The sequence below is a fragment of the Coptis chinensis genome, chromosome 8 (assembly GCF_015680905.1).
Source record: "Coptis chinensis isolate HL-2020 chromosome 8, ASM1568090v1, whole genome shotgun sequence".
NCBI classification, from domain to species: domain Eukaryota; kingdom Viridiplantae; phylum Streptophyta; class Magnoliopsida; order Ranunculales; family Ranunculaceae; genus Coptis; species Coptis chinensis.
In genome coordinates this window covers 8,372,128-8,393,122 of record NC_141463.1, presented here as the reverse complement: position 1 = coordinate 8,393,122, position 20,995 = coordinate 8,372,128, and the positions used below count along the sequence as shown (strand labels likewise).

The following is a 20,995-nucleotide window of genomic DNA, read 5'->3' as shown; positions in this document are numbered from 1 at the left end:
CTCTGTGAATATGATTTAATTTTTTGGCTCAAGTAAAGTGAAATTCCATCAATAAGGGATAAGTCGAGGCTGAAAAGGCCTACATTACAAGCGAAAGATAAATATTTACTACTGAGTATATTTACAAGTGAGTCAACATTAAAAAAAAAATGCATCATCACTCCGATTCAATTTGATGCCCAGAGGGTGTGTACTATGCTAGTATAGGATAATAAATACGTGCAATGCTAACTAACGATATAATTGTGATATATGTATTTATTATATATATAACGCAGGTACGTATAGTAGTATAATATAATGTACATGTGTTCGTAAAATACTCGTGTACGTACAATTTATTAGATATACTTAAAGTTTTTAGAAAACTTTGAAAAACTACATATCACCACCAGTGTCATCTGTTTGGTCTTCGGTGGAAGCACCAAATCCTTTAGAATACAATGAAACAAACGCATTTGCAAGCATGTGTGTCATTTCTGCTACCTGGAAATGAAGATATTTAGTTTTGTGTGGCAAAAAAAATTATGAAAATTATGAAAAATAAAAATAAAAATAGAACAATCTAAGAGCAACTTACTTTTTTGTGCATGGTTATGAATTCGAGTAGAAAACCATCCCCCAAGGTCAGTAAATGATTTACTAACGAATGAAGATGATTCAGACATGTTTGTATTTGACTATCTACATTAGAGATTCTCTTCCCAGCAGTGTCTATTAGGTGGACCTGTTAAGAGAATTTTCAATTTTATGAGGATCTATGATAAGTGAAAGACAGAACAAAAATCATTCCATAGCCTTAGGCTACAAAAGATCAATAGAAGAAAGGTTCATACAGCAGTTGTGATCGTTTCACCAAGTTGTTTGTGTATACAGTCAAACTTCATATTCGCTCGATATGATCCCACTAGAACTTTCCACTGATTAATATTTTCTGACAATGAGTCTTCACAATGAGTAAGGCCATTAGTCAATGATCCAAATTTCTCATACGCAACCCTAATCAGAACCAAAGTTTCATTGAAAGAGCTAGCAAATTTAGCTTCACAATCAGAAGATTTACCTGAAGATGCATCATTGTCAGGTACACTGATATCTTGGATTGGCTCCAGAAAAGAGCAGAATTCTTGCATTGTCGCCTTCCCCTGCGAATGTTGTGAAGGTAAACACTAACTTAATTTAGTTTTGTTTTAGATTTTCAAACCGGCTTTGTTAAGGAATTCAACATCAAGAATCCTGACCCATGAGAGTAGAAAATGAGATATGAAAATATAATCACATTTTCACCAGATTCATAAAGATTGTGAATAAGCCCAGGGCATGCAAAATCAAACTAACATGTACCTTGTTGAGAAGGTCTAGAAAATGTCCAATCAGTGGCTCTTTCACTGATCTTTTATCAACATCATGCTTGGCGAAAGCTTGGATATTCTCCTCAAGTTCACTTAACACTACAAAGTTCTGCATAACTAATTGCTCCATCGGCTTCGAAACTATAAAGGGCAGTGAGAAGGCTTCTGGTGTTGTCAAAATTTTGTTACCACCGAGAAGATATTGATCTAGTGACTCTTGTAATACAATTTCAAGTTAAGAGCCAAAAACTGAGAACCGAAAGTCAAAGATACCTTTGTTCATGAAGAGATGCTCACCTTAGACTTTCGAATATTTGGAAGAAGTTTCTCAATGCAAGCAAGAACCTCGTTAGCTTCAAACTTAACACTTTGGCAAGTGTTTAAATGGGTAACTTCAACTCTCCTCAGAAACACAGATGTTTCATGTGATAAGGCATAGAGGCTGTCGAACAGTTTCTGAAAGTTGAGGAAGCAAATAAGAAATCACTATCTCAGGGACCTCATAACAAACAATGTAATTCAACAAACATCTTAAAAGAGATTCCCAAGTGAAAAGTCACCTTTTGCTTCCACATGCACTTACGCGTGGCATGCTGTTTAAGTGATACCAAGCTCTCAGCAGCAGTAACATGGTCAGTAAACGAGGGATTTGTATGGAAATCATTTAACAAATTTAAAGAACCCCTTAAATTTTATAAATCCTCAGAAAGCTTATATGCGACAGATCGCTGCTCTTGTTGTATTATGATTAGATGTTCTAGGAAAGAGACTGATCTGGTAACCTACATAAAGCATAAAAATAAAATAGTGTGACAAAATGAAAACTTCAATAACCACAATTTTCTTTCTACAGATAAGTAGGATCTGTAGTACCTGATCAAGACTGATGTCTTTGTGAAAATTTAGGCATATTTTCCGCAGGAGGTGCACCATAGCCATGCTACTGTAGTAGAAGTAATTTGCAGCTATCCAGCTTGAATCAAAGTTGTTAGGAAGGGGCTTCAGGGACTGGCTATTACAAGTGGCATCAACTATACTACAGTTCCCATTTGGTGGCACCAGCAAGTGCTGCATATTGTATGACGGCTGAAGAAACCAGCTAGTTGGTTGGTTGGATCCGTGTGCATCCTATAGGTGAACATTTCACCATCAGACCAAACATCAAGAACCATAATTGTATAAATCATGATATCCATATGTATGTCAAGTGTTTAATGTAATCTTTAAAATATATTAATATATCAACTTTTATTGATGAAAAGCAAGAATATCAAAAAATAAATAAAAACCAAAGAAAAATAGCACATTTTGTACAAATACCTCAGAACTCATAGATCTGTGCCTTGACAACCCACAGCTTTCTAAAAGCTTTAAAAGGTCAGAAAGAGGCTCTTCGTTTTCCAAAATTCTTCTTTTCTATCTCCCAGAGATCAGCACAGTCAGTTACTCTTCGGTAAATCTTCTCAATTGAGAACCATAACTTAATCCATTCGTCAGAGTACATAAGGCATGTAGACTGAGAAATTAAGGATAGGCGGATGAAACCTTCAGTGTCTGTGGAAGCAGTAAATTAGAATATTTGAACTGTATTCCGAGAAAGGAGAGGGGAGATAAACAGGAGGGAAAACATATACCCTTGTAGCGCACCAGTGTTCCAGAGCAAAAACAACTTTCTTTCTCCACTCAGTATACCATATTAATCTAGTCCAAAAATGTAACAAGTCAGACCAAAATGCCAATCTTTTAGACACTTGATTGATATATGTATAAAGAGAACCTGGAGACTAGATCTTTGCGTTCAAGTACTATAGCCTCCAATTCCAAACTAAGACCGCAATACTCATCAATGTATCTCTCAACTTGAGTTATGGCCGAGCGGAAACTACAAAAAGCATTGTATTGCTCAAAGCATCCAAGCAACTCAGAAATGTCCGTTGCAGATGAAAGATTTAGTTCGTTGAGCACATTACCAGTCAAATCAGCAAGTAATATAACCACTGAAGACTTCCCAGATGCTGATGGACCTACCAATATGCACAACCACTGATGCTGCACACAATGCGCAACAGATTCCAAGCTATGACGAATTCCTGGCAATATACTAAGTTGGCACTTTAAAGTTTCATATGGTTGGAAACGATTTCTTTCAATAACCGTGTTCCCCACAATCAAGTAACGTGGATTAACCTGCAGTCTTGGGTAAGGGTTTATGAATGGCTTCACCCCAAAAACCTCTGGATATAGTTTTACAACTTCTTGGCGGTCAGCTGCTGTATGCATCCTCTGAATGTAGACAGTGTTGAGAAAGACATCCTCCTTCGAGCTCTCCGGTGCACCTGTAGTACAGAATTATTGCTTATAAAAAGACATGATTAACAAACACAAAAAGGACTCCGATCTACAGAAGATAAGGAAATTACACCTTCTATGATCTGGCAAGATCGAATAATGTCACGCAGATTGAACTCCCACGGGGAACCCTCCCGTCCATAGTTGTGAGAGATCATGGTATCCGAATACAATCTCTTATTGAAGAGTATCAACTTCGAAAGCAATGGTTTTGGGATTGACGGATGAAGTGAATTACATATGTAAAAGTAGTCATCATCCACCAACTCATCAACATAAACCTGAAAAAATGAAGAGGATCATCTTCCTAGCACTTACAAAAAAACTGAAGAAATTCTTATCAAGCAAAACCCAAACCTTAGTGAAACGATTGAGGAAGGACTTCGGAAGCCCTTTCCTGCCCCCACCCGGACAAGAAGGATTTTGGCAGGCAAACACTCGGAAAGTTGTCGGGCACTTGTACGTCTGACCAAGCTCTGGAATGAAGACCTCAGCACGATGGTCAAGAATAGCATTCAAACCCTGTTACCAATAGCATTATCAGCATTATGGCAGAAAGGTGTATTGCTAAAGAAGGAAAAGGCAGCACAGAAATAAGACTAATCATGCCTCTAAGACAGATTGTGGGGCAAGATTAAGTTCATCCAGCAGTACCCAATCACCATTCTTAAGAGCCTGTAAAAACAGACAGAGAGAATATTTGATATAACCGTGTCAAATTTAATCCGTGAGCGTGAGCGAACTTTTGAGGTCACTATTCAACACTCTCACAAAAAACCACTCCATACGTGTCACTCTCCTATGTGTCTGTCCGTACCCCTAAATAACCCTTATTTTGTGTCTGACCGTACCCCTCTCTTCTCTCATTTTCCCTTCGACCTGCAATCTCTCCTCCAAACTGTTTTCACAATCTAAGAGTGATTTACACAGCCTCAATCTCCCTCCTTCACTCTTCCTCTCCCTCTCCCTCCTTCCTTCTCAACCAAACCCAACTCTCTCTCTCCACCACAAACTCATCTCTCCTTCTCTCTTCTCCACCTCCGCTCACGCCCCACTGCCTTGCAGTTATCTAGTAGAAATGTAAATCAACTGCAACAGTAAGGCATTTAACCTGAAGAAGGATTCCATCAGACCAAGCAAACCTCATTCCCTCCACATCCTCAACAGGTAAGTCCCCAATAAATCCATGATGTCCGTCTAAAAACATATTTATTGCAAATTTGTGAGTCAGAGATATATTGCAAGGTAAATACCGGTGTGAGACATAAAAGAGCAACATGGAAAAAAAGGACACCTGCTCAGAAAGGTTGATGCGCACAACCCTGTGCCCAGAATATTTGCCTATTGCAACGATTAAGCTTGTTTTCCCGACACCTGGGCTACCTTCCAAGAGGACTGAAAAACATACAGACCATTTAAAATATGGTAAACAAGAAACCAATATTTAAAGAGATATTTCTGCGGAAACAATACTGTCATAGGTACAAACCAGGCTTCCTAAGTTGCATTGCTCGCAGTACCCGCATTGCATTTCTACAGGTGGTTGGTGCCAAGAATTCAAATCCTTCAGGTTTGCAATCATCATCACCTTATAAAGATACAACCAAGAAAAGAAAATTTGATTATGAGCAAGACAGGGACATGGTCCACCACTCGTCCTCCTATTGCAACCACTTGGACATAGAGAGTGCCATGCTATGTTAAGAAAACAAACAACGTTAACAAATAAGGCGCATGGGCTAAGGCACTCTCCATGTTGCGACATACTAACCTTTTTCTTATGGTGCGCTCTGTGGTGTGTGGGCACTTTTTAAGAAAAATTTACTGTCGTGAGGGCTTTGTTTTCTTTATAGATTGTGGAGGGGTTTGAAAATGATGATTAAAGAAGAAGCCCGACTTGGAGACAATTAGGGAATGACAACAATAATGCATACAGCGATGGCGACAAGCAAATGGGGGGAGATTTAATATGCTTGTTTGGTTCAGACCTCATTATTCTTTTTCTTATTGGCTTTAGTGCTTTTTAGCCTTTTTGAGAATTGTTCAAGACAATGTTAACTTATCCTCGAAGTTTTTTTTTTATTGGTGAAATGTGATATATGTATATATAATCATAAAGTCAAACTTCTTAGAATGAGATATCCCACTCGGACACAACAAAGAGAAAGACAAATACAAGAGCGATAATAGAAAAAGTTACAACTGTGAGAGAAAACTAACAAAAGAATGTGATCATGCATAGCCGAGCAAGGAACCTCATCAGAACATAAAGTCCTTGAACAATGTATCTGTCCACTCCTCCCAAATCTTTGACCATAGAAAGACGATATGATGTTTTTTAGGACTAAAGAAATAGGAATATGAACTTGTCTCATGGCCTACTGGTCAAACATTGGCAGGTTGGGCCCAGGTTCTCGATAACAATTTTCACCTTCACCGGGGAAAGGCGGTTTAGGCATTGAATAAATAAAGCTAATGTATCAAATAAAACAAAGCAAAATAACTATGTTACATCGACACGCCATATTTTAAAAATAAACAGTGTCGGATACATATCCATGTGTCCTTGTCGGACACGAAATAGGCACATTGTATGTAACACCTCAGTTTTTTTAATTTGCCGTGTCAGACCTCTCATATCCGTGCCGGATATGGACACACATGTTCGTGTCAATGTAACTTAGGAAAAAAAAACATAAACAAACAAAAAACAAATATTAAAACTTTCTTGCATGACAGTGATGTTGCTTATGAAATGGCCATTCCTACTAACTTGTGACTTTTTATTGTTGCTCGAAGTGTTGATTTGATGATCCCAGCCTATATTTAAGATTTATAAAGTTTGGTGCAACAATTACATCGAGTGTATCACTTCAAAATACACGACATAAAATTTAATATGAAATAATTAAATAAATGACAATAAATATATCTTTACCTTTACTTATATTGAATGGAGCAATACCAAAATACTTGTCAGATTGCACCACATTATCCAACATATTTTCTTCGCTTCTTCCAATTGCATCCCAGCCAAAGGTTTGCAATTGAGATAATTGTGAATCCTCTGAATGAATATCGCTCTGCTGTTACAGCAATAAATCTTACTAAGCTGTATAATAGATGGTCACACTAATGGATATACCAAAATGAACATTCAACTACCGTACAAGGGAAATCCTACAAGAACGAGCCTTTTGAGAACATTCAAATATTAAATAAGATCCATCCAACAAAAGTGCTATACTGCTATCTTCAACTAAGTAAACCAACAAAATAAGACGTATATCCAGAATTTTTCCTGTTCAATGACGCTTCAAAATGCAATTACTCCGAAAGCACCAAATCATGCCAGCCCAAATGGAGCTCTAATGTTAAACCAAATAACAAACTAAGTACAAAAAGAAGTGGAGCACTAATGTTAATCAAAAGATCAAATGTTGTTCCCTCAAAATGGTACCTCCTGATCTCACCAAATGCAATACAATCTCGAACGAAGCATACTCAAAAATGAAATTACCCATCAAAGAAAACATTATCAAATGCCATGAAACTATGATTTCCTTCACCAAACCCGTAACCTCCAAGGAATATAAAAGACCACACGAAGAAGAAAAAAAAAAAAAAAAAAAGACAGACCACGTACACTGAAACAACATAACATAGAATCATCCACCAGCTGGTATGAAATAGAAATGGAACAAAATTTAGAGGAAGTAAATTATTCCCTTCCTAAGATCATTAATCGTTAGAATATTCCAAAGCCTCACACTAAGGGAAGATAGAGACCGGGGATGGAGAGTGGGAGATAATTGTTACAGCTGTAGACATTAGTGGGGGAATGTGGAGATAAGCTAAGATCACAATATTGTGTATGTGTCTAAATGATCCCATCACCATGGACATCATTGCCCACTAACTATATCAGTATTACATCCAACTTAACATAGCATTTGAAATTTTGAAAAATGGACAGATGTACAATTGCCATCTTCCAACATTGACAAGGCTAAAAACGCAAGAAAGAGGTATCAAGGTCGCTTCTGTGATGAGGTCACACAAACTATCCGCCAAACATCTTGTTCTGTTGTTCATTGCCATTCTTAAACAATTGAATTGGTATAAAACTTGTTTAATAAAAGGGACAAAGGAGGGACCTTTAGAGATTGGAGAAGAAATGATAAACACTGCTCTCTCAGCTTTCCTGCATCATGCTTAGAAATATCAGTACCTGTACGATTCTTAAGTGAGTATAACATGTCAGATTTCAGTGAGAGAAATACAAAAGGAAATGATGTGAAGCCCAAACTTCAAATACAAAGTGCCATTATACTATTGAAGCTTATTTTCCTTCATTTGAATGCTGTTTTTATCTTTCTAAAAGTAGTCCTGATTCTTTTACATCGGTTCTGAGCAACTTGACAAATTAGGAACTAATATAAAAACTTCAAAGTTAGCCTATACTTCCTTGTAGCGCTACTCCATAAGAAAACAGTTTTTCGCAACAAAATGTCAACATAAAGTGCACTGAAATACACAATACGGATACAGCACAAGGATGATATATTCATTCCAAACAGAGTATACCTAAACTTAGGCCATCGAGCAAAACGAGAAATGCGCCGTGCAAGAATGCATAATTAGGTGACTCAAAACTTGTCACGGTCGTGTTCATAAAATCAACCCAAGAAAGGAGATCTCTCACTGTTAACGTTATGCTCGTGTGTAACTGGCTAAACCACTGCAACCAAGTAATAGAAAAGTATTATCAATAGCAACAAATTTATAAACAGAAGTTTTCTTTTTCTTTTTCTTGATCGGTAAAATATTAAATGTGTTGTGCATATATAATCATAAAATCAAAACTTTGTAGGATGAGATATCCTACTCAGATACAGAAAAGGAAATACAAATACAACAGCGATACTAGAAAAAACTACAACTGAGAAAAACTATAAAAAAGAAGACACCCAAAGTGAAAGAAACAAAAAAAAACAAAGAAGGTGGCAGACAAAAATCCACCGAATCGCAGTAATAGACTTAAAAGTTAAAGAACGTGAAATTTTGTGCCAATCATCTCCATCCTCATAATAATGGAACCAACAACGATGCTTTCCTTCTCCTTCTCCTCAAAACCAAACCCCAACAACAAAAGGAGACCATCTTCTTCCACTTTCTCGCTACAAGAAACCGACCCATCCAAACCCTCAATACTCATTAATAATAACACACACGTCATCCCTAGACTCGAAAACACATGGAACCCATATAAGAAAATGAAAAACATAAACACCCCCCTTCAAAACATCCAAGACCCCAATCTCACTTTCGAACTAGAAACCCCTGCCTTAAACATGGACACTGACCCTTCCATGTCTTATGGTCTAAACATTCGAGACAAAAATATTGAAGAAGAAAAACGAGTTGGGTATAATCCAGTGGAGAATGTACTACTTAAGAAGTTTAAAGAGGATATGAAGAATTTACCGGATGATAGAGGGATTGACGAGTTTGAGGGTGTACCCGTGGAGGGGTTTGGTGTAGCGATATTGAAAGGTTATGGATGGAAAGAAGGACAAGGGATTGGGAAGAATGCCAAAGAGGATGTGAAAATGGTGCAGTATGTTAAGAGAGGGAATAAGGAAGGGTTAGGGTTTCAACCGGATAAGCCTACTTTCGATAAAAAAGGGCGTGAGCTTGCTCCCAAAGGAGAGAATGGGAAAACTAGACATGTTATTGGGATTGATGGGAAACTTGTTGTTAGGGAGTTGAAAGGGATTCATGTTGGGAAAGTTGTTAGAGTTGTTAGTGGTAGGCATGTTGGGTTGAAAGGGAAGGTTTTGGACAAGGTTGATAGTAAGGTTGTTTTGAAGTTGTCGAGCGATGAAGAAGTTGTGGTTGGAGTACAGGAGGTTGCGGAATTGGGTACTGTTGATGATAAGTTGTGCGTGAAAGGGTTGCAGGAGGAGAAGATGCGTCGTGGTGGTTCTAGGGATGATAGAAGGAAAAATGAGAGATTGAGCTATAGGAGTGAGATCAGGGATGACAAAAAGAGTGATAGAAGAAAGCATAGAGAAGAGAAGTCCGTTAATGGATCTAGTAGCAAGAAACAAGAGAGAAGTGTGGCAGTTTCGTGGTTAACTAGTCACATTCGTGTTAGAATTATTAGCAAGGATTATAGAAGAGGGAAGCTTTACTTGAAGAAGGGCGAGGTTTTAGATGTTGTGGGCCCGAATATGTGTGATATATCTTTGGATGAGAACAAGGAAATTATCCAGAGTGTCCACCAAGACCTTCTCGAGACGGCAGTCCCAAAGCGTGGGGGTCCAGTTCTCGTCTTGTATGGAAAGCACAAGGGTGTCTTTGGATACCTAGTGGAGAGGAATATGGAGAAAGAAACCAGTGTTGTGCAAGATGCAGATAGCCGTGAATTGCTTAATGTGCACCTGGAACAGATTGCAGAGTATCTTGGAGATCCAGATTGTATTGGGTATTGATTTCTATAGAAAGAGTGGTGTACAACACCATATGCTTAAACCCTGGGAAAGCAAATACTCCTGATGTGTGATGTAGAGGTATCAACTTGTCTTTTGGAGATTTAAATTTCAAACAATGAATTTTTCTCTATGAATATTTGTGGAGTTCAATATGTTACATTATTATCATGTTAAACTTGAAAACTTGGATTTAAGCAACATGGCTTGATGTTTATTTGTGTGCTATTTATATGTTTGAATTATAACGCAACAACTTTGTTTTTACTCGTATTTATTTGTATGCAACATAATGGATAAATTTGTTATGCTGGAGGCAAGCAATGCTTTTAACTGTTACAGTGTGAGCTGAGATGCTTTATGATCATAGCTTGGAGGTGTTGTTCTTGAAGCCTATGGCTTGACCCCACGAGCATGCGTCCTCCATATGGATAAACAAATGACCATATAATTTTTTCCCAACAATGTCAGTTTCTTTTGTTTATCAGAATCAGTAGAAATGGATGTTACCTTTGTGCATCATATTGTGCGTACTATCCACATATTTAGCTTGAATATATGTTTCAATGTTTGTATGTTTTCTAGTTATTGTACATACTTTATTTGTATCAAGTCAGAGTAACCCCCTATCTTTATTATCTTCCTAATGACTTGATGAGGACTATTAATGGGGACTATTACGTAGATATATATACCAAATGTATCTATTTAAGAAAAGGTTCATATATTTATGCATCCCCTTTGTATGAACTAAAATTTGAAACAAATGCCAATCTATCTAATTCTGAGTCTTATCCATAGTCTTAGTATAAGTTAGTCTCACACTCTGACGAATAAGTCATCAGTCTCACATGTAAATTATATGTCATAAGATGGGTCGTTTGGTTTCTGAAAGCCTTTTTTCTTTTCGAATTAAGAGTCCAATGTGTTATGATTCCTCTCAATCCTACAGTTTCCCCTTCGAAAGAGCCTCCCCTTCGAAAGAGCCCTAAGGCACTAACATATTTGGTATATAAGAGAATCCTTCATAAACAGTTGACAGTAATCCCTACACGGCCATTTTTTAGCAGTGCACCAAACAGAGAGAAGTCCGTATCTTACAAACATTACTTGAATGTCTGTTATCAGGTAAGCCCTCAGCCTTTGATGGGGGCACACTGATGCTGTGACCCAAGTATTTTTTTTCCTGCCAAAGTTCACACCTACGGAACACAGTGTTGAGTCTGGCAATGTTGTACATTTGAAGAGCCACTTTCAAAGTTATAGTTTGCTCCTTTAGGTGCATACATCTGGTGAAAAAGTTTCTAAGGTTCTAAGGTTCTAGGGTTGGTGGATTGTGATTGCATCTGTGAATTTGTGAAATGCCTGCTGAGGGTTCTACAAGATTGATATCTAGACTTCAGAGTTGGTTGTTCCTTTTTATTATATCTTTATGCGCATGAGCTTCGACTTGTTCTCAACAGACCATGAAAAAAAATTCTGAACTGTACCAACTCATGTTTAAGCTAGCTTGTCGTTAATGTTTCTGGGAATTTTTATCCACCAGCAAATAATTCTAACCAATTGTCACTTTTTTATGCTCCCATGAGTTTTCCCATAGGATTGAGCAGATCATTATAAACTTGTTGTTGGATGATACGGATGAGCACCATAGGTTTCACCTTCTTAATTGGGAATTAGTTTGCTTGTCAAAAAAAGATGGCGTTTGGGCCTTTGGAGGTTTGATTTAGAGAGGGATAGCTTGTGCAGACTAGTAGTTGAGTCGAGGTTTGGTGAATCTCATCTTGGTTGGGAGAGTGGTCCTGTTTGCATTTCGTATGGTTTTGGTATTTGGAGGGGCATCTAGAAGGTGTCCCAGGTTTATAAGTGGACTATGAGGTATAAACTTGTAGTTGGTAATAATATTCTGTTTTGGGTAGACATTTGGCTGGGAGATATACTTGAAAACGGGTGTTTGGTAATTTGTTCAACATGTCTGAGCATTAAGGGTGCAGAATTTGGCGATTAGCGAGTGCGTGGTTAGATCCAATGGAGCTTTTTCTTGGAACCTCAGTTTTCTTAGGGCCTACAGTGATTGGGTCGTAAGAATGGTCGTTTGGTTCCGATTTGTTTTTCAAATTACGAGTGAAATGTGTTCTAATTCCCCGTAATTCTAAATTTTCCTTCAAAAGAGCCCAAAGGCACTAACATACTTGTTATACAAGTTAATAGTCCATGAACAGTTGATAGTAATCCTTCTATGAACATTTTACAGTAGCCAACCGAACAAAGAGAAGTCTGGGTCTTACTAACATTACGTCATTAGCTGAATGTCTGCAAACAGGAACTCCCTCAGCTATTGATGGGGCACACTGAGGATGTGAGCAAAGAATTTTCTTTTTCTGCCAAATTCACACCTATAGAACACATTGTCGAGTCTGGCAGTGTTTTAAAGAGCCACTTTCAAGTTATTGTCTCTTTTAGATACATCTAGATGGTGAAAAAGGTCCTATGGCTCTAGGTTGGAAGAATGTCATGGTTTCACTGTATCAGACAGTGAAGTATTAAGGGTTCTACAAGATTGATAGTTACGTTTTACTATATGTCTGTATAGCTTGAGCTTTTAATTGTACTCAGCAGACCATGAAAAAAAATTCAACTTGTGTTTAAGCTAAGCTTAGTCGTTAAAATTTGTGGGGATTCGATATCCACGAGCAGCATAGAAATTGTTACCACAAAAAGGAAAGATAAAAAATCAATGTGTAATTTTGAGGCTGACGATATAGACATCTTAAAGTTTTCTGCATATGTTGAACTCTATCGTAGTATGGTATGACATGGTCACTGCAATGTATCTATAATTGAGGCTTACGATGTAGAAATCTCCAAATTGTAGCTGCTTATGCTACTCTTTGACACCCTTGTGCTTTTCATTTGTGAAGCACCTGAAGCCATTGTCCCTGCGAAGTTGTTGTTGGATGATTGTTACTAATGTTTCAATGTTTTCCAGTTTGACCGGAAGCAAGGGAAGCTTTGGAGGGGATAGAACTAGATATGGCAAGTCAAGAATAGGCCACTAGCATTCTTGCGCTCTGTGATAAGAGAAAGTTCACTATGAAGTTAACCAGAAAGCTTAGTCACGAAAATCTTCTGAAGTTCCAGCTCTTACTGAAATGAATGTCAAATTATCAAAATTTAATGTTGTGCAGAATCTAGCAAGGTCTCTATTTCTACTGACTTTCGCTGTGAGTAAAGATTGTACTATACTGTACTCTGGGGACCTGGCAATCATGCTCGGATCTGGACCTGTGATCAGACTCTCCCAGGTTTTTAATTGCTTTGAGTTCTTGGAATTCGTATAATAGAGGTTTTTAAATTTTAAGGAGGGTCTGACTGTTGAGGGAGGTCCTCGCTCCTGGACTCTAGAGATCTCGTCCTGAGTAATCATTGAAGTTTTTGACAGAGGTTCCTGTCTGATCATTTCCAACCATAAAGTTCTTTCTGATACACTGGGTTTGGAGCAACTTTAGGACGCTCATCTCCTGTTTGTGGTTCTGTGCAACTAGCAATCTCGAATGGATATTGTTAACTATAGCTGTATAGGACTATAGGCTTCTATCTATTGACGGATATCTAGCCTGGTGCTGTGAAACATGCCTACTGATAATAGGAAATTGAACAATAACCCCACACAAACATTGCTCCAAAACCAAAAATTGTATTCAATTCTTATTTTATAGTTAATGCATTGAATTTCGCCTCCAAGTAATCCTCATCAATTCTGAGTCTGGAGAGATGTAGCTATAACCTCCAACACATGCAAGCGAAGACTTGACTCTTACGACTTCGGAGTGGAGTGAAATTTTAAAAGAAACAAATCCTAATAGCTCAGGGATTTTTTGCTAGTATTAGCATCAGGCAGTGCTTTGAGATATAACTTATTGTTGGGATACCACAGGAAACAAGAAACATCCGTCTCTTTTACGTGTTAAATTATATGCTAATCACAAAATGATAATCAGGAACCAGTAAGCAAAACACTTCTTTTGAAGATCTTGCTAATTTGCTGTTACAATATAGATTTAACATGTCAATGCAAGCTTCTCTCTGCTTCGTTGCTTATACTGCAACTTACCATACATGGACGGTCAAATTAAGCACCACGCAACGAGTAATTGATTTCCTAAACTAGTCAAACACAGCATGAAATACGTAGTTACCAAGCAGGATGGGAGGACTAACATGGTATCCTGAATCCTGAATCCTGAATCCTGATAGATGCACCTGGCCTTACCTAGAGTGAGATTCTACAAGCTTTCCTAGTAGCCACAAAAGCAACAATCAATCTGCCTTCATCATCTTCTCTTCAAAAATGAGACCCTTTGTTAAAATGTAGAAAAGCATTAGAAAACAACATCCACGCATTCATTTTCAGTAGGTCCAGAATCCAGATAGCAATGATCAAGGAAACAGTTCTTCCAACAAATATAAAGCAATTAAGTGCCAGAATCCCCCCCTATCATTATATCAGGAGAACAAATTATATCAAGAGAACAATTTTATATTTTTGAATGAGAAAACAGAAAACACCATAATCTTATCCTTTCATGATTAAGGTGATCTGTGATTCACTTTAAATTCTTACCATAATCCAAAATGAAATGGATGTCTGACCTACAAACAAAACTCACCATGAAATGATTTGAACTGGGGAAGTAAGAGTATATGAAGTTATGAACTACAAGAACAGAGTTCTTGACTCAGCTAGTCGAAAAGAAAGTTCTCGTTTTTTAAGAAGTGCCACTAATGATGTCTAAAAGAAAGTTCTCATTTCAACCACTAATCTTATGCATCAGCTCCTCATTTCTTGTTATTCTGTAGCGAGAAAACAGGTTCTCCAATAATGTTGTTAGACTTTGCTGCACTCTTTGAATCACCTTCCTTCGTCTCACTGGAACCATCCCTTCTCTTGGTGTCCAATAAACCAGAATGGGTGCTCTCGCCAGCGCCGTCACCAGAACCACCAATCATAGTTTTGTATATTGACATGGCCTGAGCCATCATGCTGGCAGGGTTTGCGGCCGTGCTAGGGAGTAACATGGTTGTGCCCTGCAAAAGAAAATGAATGAATATAAAACTTTTTGCAACTTCCACCGATTGATATTATAACTGTTGGCAGGGTTCATTACTCACCTTTTGGGCAATTTGACCAAAGGCGTGAATGTATTGCTCAGCTATTCTTAGACTTGCGGCCTGCAAAATGGTCAGTCAGAACATTAAGAGGAAGCAAATATAGAAGCTGAGAAACTAAAAATCTTTTTGTTCTCTTTTTCTTCCTAATGATTCTTTATGAAATGCAGTTCTTTATAAGATAAATCAGAATTAAAAGCATTGCAATCAAGGTTGGGCAACTACACACCTCAACTCCACCATTTGTTTTAATGGCTTCCGAAAGCAGATAAATTCCTTTGGCAGTTGCCTGTGCTCTAGCAAGTATGGCATCCGCCTCTCCTGATAGATTGAGAAGTAATAGTGTTGCAAAAGAACACATGTGTAAGTAATAAAAAGGCAGATGAAAAGGAATAGCAGAAGTACGGATTAGACAAGGAACTACTTTCAGTTGTCAGCTTTACAGTATCATGTAGCTTTTGAAGTGATATAATGTTACTTTATCAATCAGAAAACAGAGATTTTATTTATCGTGTTCATGAACCATGAACGAACAAACGAAAACCAGTTCAACTGTCCCACAGGAAAAAACGTGGCCCAACAGGACCAAGTGCAAGATAAACATGTCCTGTCTAACACAGGACTAGTTGCATTAGCTATTTTTTCTGTAACATGATATATTAAAGATATGCAGTAGTATACACATATTATAAACATAAAAGAAACGCATGCCAAAAGTATTACAGAATCATAACCTCTCACCTTTAGCTCTATTAACCTGATCCATCATTGCAGCTTCTGACGCTAAGATTACACTGTTTTTCTTTCCATCGGCAATATTAATGTTTGCCTGCCTCTCTCCTGTTAGATCATACACAAACTATGTTAAACAGTTAAATGATGCAAGAAGACTGATATTTTTCTACAACAAGTATCAGTATTTGATTTTGAACTACTAAGTTTCACAAAAAAAGACCTTCAGACTCGAGAACTTGAGCTCTTTTTCTACGCTCTGCTTCAGCTTGCATCTCCATAGCAGCTCTCACACCGTGTGGAGGATTAATATCCCCTACAAAGGAAGAAAACAGAAGCAGATTATAAACATTTCTGAAGGAGACAGTAAGAAAATGAACACTTAATTAAATGACTATCATGATCTCTTACTTATTTCATATTGAAGACATTTCAGACCCCAATCTTGAGCAACAATGTTTATTGCTTCCTGAAACACATAAATGACAATCATAGAACAACACATTGCTGGTTGAAGATGGATGAAAAGAATGACTAAAAGATATGCAGTATGAAAACATATATGTGGTTCTGAAGGCAACTTGGTGGATAATTGGAAGTGGAGCTGGCCATCTAGTCGAGCTGCTCACGAGTAACTTGAGCTCGGCTCGTCGAAGGCTCGACTCAAACTCGTCCGCGTAAAAATATAAGTCAAGCTTGAGCTTAATTTAAAGCTCGTTCTAGATGGCGAGTAACTCAAGTAGCTTGCAAGCTACTCAAGTCGAGCTCAAGCTTAAGTAGCTCATGAGCCACTCATTTTATAAACCCATACCCATACCCATACCCATACCCATACCCATACCCAGTCAAATAATTTATATCCCACAAGTCCACAACCCATAAAGCTATGACCCATTGACCCGTACCCACTTGCCTAACACCCCAACATATTTAAAAGAATCAATAATAGCATACACAGGTCTGTCACCATCAACTTTTTTCACGGTTTTAGGTATAGCAAATTAGCAATAGCTTTCTATTATCTTGCCTCTAGGTTATTTGCTTCACCACCTTCACGGCTCCACCACCAAGAGTCCAAGACCAAGGTCTTATGAAGCTGAGATGGAACCTTTAGCACCACCTGTACAACTTGGGGAAGTTACTGAAGAAGAGTTGAATGTTTATGATGGATCCGATTCAAAAAAAACTTTGCTTATGGCTATTAAAGGACAGATCTATTCTGTTTCTGGGTTTTTTAAGTCAATTTCAAGTGTTGGGTATTTGTTAGTTTTCATTTTTATGCAATTTTAGTAGATTAGATTATGTTGTGTTTGTCTTTTTGATTATATAGAGATGTTTAATCAAAAAAATTGTTGGAGTTCGAGTTTGAATTCAAACGAGCATAATTGAGCTTGAGCGTTTGCTTGAACTCGAGCTCGTAGTGAAAAAATGAGTCAAGCCAAGTTGAGCTCGAGCTATTAGCACAACCGAGCGAGTCGAGCTTGTGCCCCATATTAAGCTCGAAGTAGAGTTCAAGTCGAGCTCGAGCTCGAGCAAGCTGAAGGTGCAAATCGAGTTTGAGCATGACAATACTAGACTCGAGTAGCTCGATGACCAGCCCTAATTGGAAGCCTTATAGCATGCTTGTGGCAAGTAAACTAACATAACCTTCTCAAGTATGTTTCTGAATATGTAACTCTGTCAGTCTAAACTACATGACCGATAAGGAGAACAGGAAATAGGCTTATCCGGTTGAAACCCTAACCCTTCCTTATTCCCTCTCCTAACATACTGCACCACTTGCACATCCTCTTTGGCATTCTTCCCAATCCCTTGTCCTTCTTTCCATCCATAACCTTTCAATATCGCTACACCAAACCCCTCCATGGGTACATCCTCAAACTCGTCCATCCCTCTATCGTCCGGTAAATTCTTCAGATCCTCTTTAAACTTCTTAAGTAGTACATTCTCCACTGGATTATACCCAACTCGTTCTTCTTCTTCTTCTTCTTTAATATTCTTGTCTCAAATCCAGATGACTAGATGAGTGTGGGTCTCAAATCCAGGTTTGTCGCATCAGCTAAAGGCAATCAGAAGAAGGGGAATACGACTCCCATACAGGATATACAAACCTTGCCCTAAGCCACTAAGCCCAGATACAACAAACAACGTAGTCCAGGGATCAATTAAACAAAAAAAAAAAAAAAAAGGAATTTCGATCTCGATCTCCACCTCAAAGAAAACTTCATCAATAAAAAAATGATAGGAAACTGAAAGAATAATTCGCATCATATTCTCATATTCGGGAAATGTATTTAGAAACATAAACGTTTTAATAAGGTCCATTTTGCACATTTTAGGATAAAGAACCCGAAAGGGGAAAAACAACAGAAATACGTCAGGAAGCCAGTTACAATCTACCAAGTTCTGATCAGAAACAAGATCAGCAGCATAAAGGACATAACTCCTACATGAAATAACTCTTTATGATAAAACTTACGACAATTTTCTCATTCAGTGCCTCGAATGTTTTATCCAAAGTAATCTTTCCCAGTTCGATACGCATTGTTGTCTGAGCGAGCTGAATAATAGCAAATATGGGATTCTCAACACCATAGGATGCCTTGTGTGGATCCACAACCTACAACAGAGACACCATTATTATTAGCAAAGAGGAACTCTCAATATCAACAAATACACATTATAGAACAAAACGAGCTGAGGTAACATAGAGCACTCCATCAATCAAGATGCTGACTGGCATCGAGATGTAAGCATGCCTATGGCTTTGTCAGTTTGAGAGAAGAGGCACCACAATTGAACAACTTACATTTAAGTGAATTTCAGTCGTTTTACGCTTGCATCAGTGATCTCCCGGATATATACGCAACGAACCATCACGAAGATAACATATAGATAATAACATACCATCACGAAGAATACATCCTTGGCACATTTTCGCTTAAAGTAATGGACTTAAAGTAAGAGTGAGGACATAAAGTATATAAAAAATAACAAAAATGCAACCTAATTTTCATTATTATTATTTTTTTGGAGCCGAATTTTTAAAAATTATGCAAAATATGTATTATTCTTTTAATGCAAAAAATCACGAATTATTGCGAATCTTTCAAACATTCGGAAATATTATACGTTTTGCCATTCAAAAATTCGATTCGCGAATAATTCGAAAAATTGCTAACAAGGTATGGAACATCATTTCCATATTTTTTATAAAAAATATCCCCATCCCAAATCAGTGGCCCAAGCCCAAGACTACCCCAAAAAACATGTTACTGAAAGCCCAAAATTGCAAAATCACAGTGTTGGGGGAAGACCAAACCCTGCCTTAAGACACTGACCCTTCCATGTCTTATGGTGGTCTAATCATTCGAGACAAGAATATTAAAGAAGAAGAAGAAGAAAAATGAGTTGGTTATAATCCAGTGGAGAATGTACTACTTAAGAAGTTTAAAGAGGATATGAAGAATTTACCGGACGATAGAGGGATGGACGAGTTTGAGGATGTACTTGTGGAGGGGTTTGGTGTAGTGATATTGAAAGGTTATGGATGGAAAGAAGGACAAGGGATTTAGAAAACTGCCAAAGAGGATGTGCAAGTCCGGTAAATTCTTCATATTCTCTTTAAACTTCTTAAGTAGTACATTCTCCATTGGATTATACCCAACTCCTTCTTCTTCCTCTTCTTTAATATTATTGTCTCGAATGTTTAGACCATAAGACATGGAAGGGTAAGTGTCCATGTTTAAGGCAGGGGTTTCTAGTTTGAAAGTGAGATTGGGGTCTTGGATGTTTTGAAGGGGGGTGTCTATGTTTTTCATTTTCTTGTATGGGTTCCATGTGTTTTCGAGTTTGGGGATGACGTGTGTGTTATTATTAATGAGTGTTGAGGGTTTGGATGGGTCGAATTCTGTCACGAATTGTTGTTGTTGTTGTTGTTCGTGGGATGATGGGTCCGTTTCTTGAGAGAGAAAGTGGAAGAAGATGTTCCCCTTTTGTTGTTAGGGTTTGGTTTTGAGGAGAGGGAGAAGGAAAACTTTGTTGTTGGTTCCATTATTTTGAGGATGGAGATGATTGGCACAAAATTTTATGTTCTTTAACTTTTAAGTCAACATTCCTGAGATTTCGAATTGGCTGAAATTTTTGGAATTTAACCGACATTACGAAACCATGGATCAATAGTGTTGAATTGCTGACTTGTGCAGACTAGTAGTTGAGTCGAGGTTTGGTGAATCTCATCTTGGTTGGGAGAGTGGTCTTGTTTGCATTTCGTATGGTTTTGATATTTGGAGGGGCATCTAGAAGGTGTCCGAGGTTTATAAGTGGACTATGAGGTAAGACATTTGGCTGGGAGATAGACTTGAAAATGGGTGTTTGGTAATTTGTTCAACATGTCTGAGCATTAATGGTGCATAATTTGGCAATTAGCGAGTGCGTGGTTAGATCTAATGGAGCTTCTTCCACTTTCTCTCTCCAAGAAACAGACCTATCATCCCATGAACAACAACAACAACAATTTGTAATAGAATTTGACCCATCAAAACCCTCAACACTCATTAATAATAACACACACGTCATCTCAGCTAGACTCGAAAACACATGGAACCTATACAAGAAAATGAAAAACAAACTCCCTAACAACAAGTTTCTCATCAATCCCAATAACATGTCTAGTCTTCCCATTCTCCCATTTTGGAGCAACGAGCTGTTTTTGCTCACGCCCTTTTTTATCGAAAGTAGGCTTATCCATTTGAAACCCTAACCCTTCCTTATTCCCTTTCCTAACATACTGCACCACTTGCACATCCTCTTTGGCATTCTTCCCATTCCCTTGTCCTTCTTTCCATCCATAACATTTCAATATTGCTACACCAAACCCCTCCATGGGTACAAAACGGG

At 37.9% G+C, this 20,995-nt stretch overlaps 3 protein-coding genes across 17 annotated transcripts; 1 reads left to right on the top strand and 2 right to left on the bottom strand.

The window, feature by feature from the left end:
* Window positions 1-232: 232 nt before the first annotated feature.
* LOC147479711 (midasin-like) lies at window positions 233-8,510 on the bottom strand. Of its 13 annotated transcripts, none has more exons than XM_086580984.1 (21): window positions 8,289-8,509; window positions 7,859-7,932; window positions 6,640-6,787; window positions 5,191-5,289; window positions 4,996-5,096; window positions 4,311-4,376; window positions 4,059-4,223; window positions 3,775-3,982; window positions 3,540-3,688; window positions 3,323-3,442; window positions 3,130-3,234; window positions 2,987-3,053; window positions 2,673-2,906; window positions 2,226-2,480; window positions 1,913-2,134; window positions 1,650-1,808; window positions 1,345-1,493; window positions 1,064-1,145; window positions 837-946; window positions 581-727; window positions 233-486 (listed from the first exon to the last, which is right to left on the bottom strand). In XM_086580984.1, exons 1-10 carry the CDS (start codon window positions 8,374-8,376, stop codon window positions 3,377-3,379), a joined length of 1,164 nt encoding a protein of 387 aa, XP_086437110.1. In that variant the 5' UTR covers window positions 8,377-8,509; the 3' UTR covers window positions 233-486; window positions 581-727; window positions 837-946; window positions 1,064-1,145; window positions 1,345-1,493; window positions 1,650-1,808; window positions 1,913-2,134; window positions 2,226-2,480; window positions 2,673-2,906; window positions 2,987-3,053; window positions 3,130-3,234; window positions 3,323-3,376. The 13 variants fall into 13 exon arrangements, with proteins under 13 accessions (XP_086437110.1, XP_086437109.1, XP_086437106.1 ...); XM_086580983.1 differs by having other exon boundaries at window positions 3,323-3,401; XM_086580980.1 differs by having other exon boundaries at window positions 1,345-1,559; window positions 3,323-3,688; window positions 8,289-8,508.
* On the top strand, window positions 8,504-13,939 carry LOC147479710 (protein MOS2-like). The gene is made up of 2 exons (XM_086580985.1): window positions 8,504-10,276; window positions 13,185-13,939. Exon 1 carries the CDS (start codon window positions 8,795-8,797, stop codon window positions 10,196-10,198), a length of 1,404 nt encoding a protein of 467 aa, XP_086437111.1. The 5' UTR covers window positions 8,504-8,794; the 3' UTR covers window positions 10,199-10,276; window positions 13,185-13,939.
* Window positions 13,940-14,714: 775 nt separating this feature from the next.
* Window positions 14,715-19,047, bottom strand: LOC147479709 (uncharacterized). Of its 3 annotated transcripts, none has more exons than XM_086580988.1 (8): window positions 18,906-19,047; window positions 18,576-18,716; window positions 16,508-16,565; window positions 16,320-16,412; window positions 16,106-16,204; window positions 15,594-15,685; window positions 15,368-15,427; window positions 14,715-15,283 (listed from the first exon to the last, which is right to left on the bottom strand). In XM_086580988.1, exons 2-8 carry the CDS (start codon window positions 18,639-18,641, stop codon window positions 15,035-15,037), a joined length of 717 nt encoding a protein of 238 aa, XP_086437114.1. In that variant the 5' UTR covers window positions 18,642-18,716; window positions 18,906-19,047; the 3' UTR covers window positions 14,715-15,034. The 3 variants fall into 3 exon arrangements, with proteins under 3 accessions (XP_086437114.1, XP_086437112.1, XP_086437113.1); XM_086580986.1 differs by lacking the exon at window positions 18,906-19,047 and adding an exon at window positions 18,813-18,868; XM_086580987.1 differs by lacking the exons at window positions 16,106-16,204; window positions 18,906-19,047 and adding an exon at window positions 18,813-18,873.
* Window positions 19,048-20,995: the final 1,948 nt, after the last annotated feature.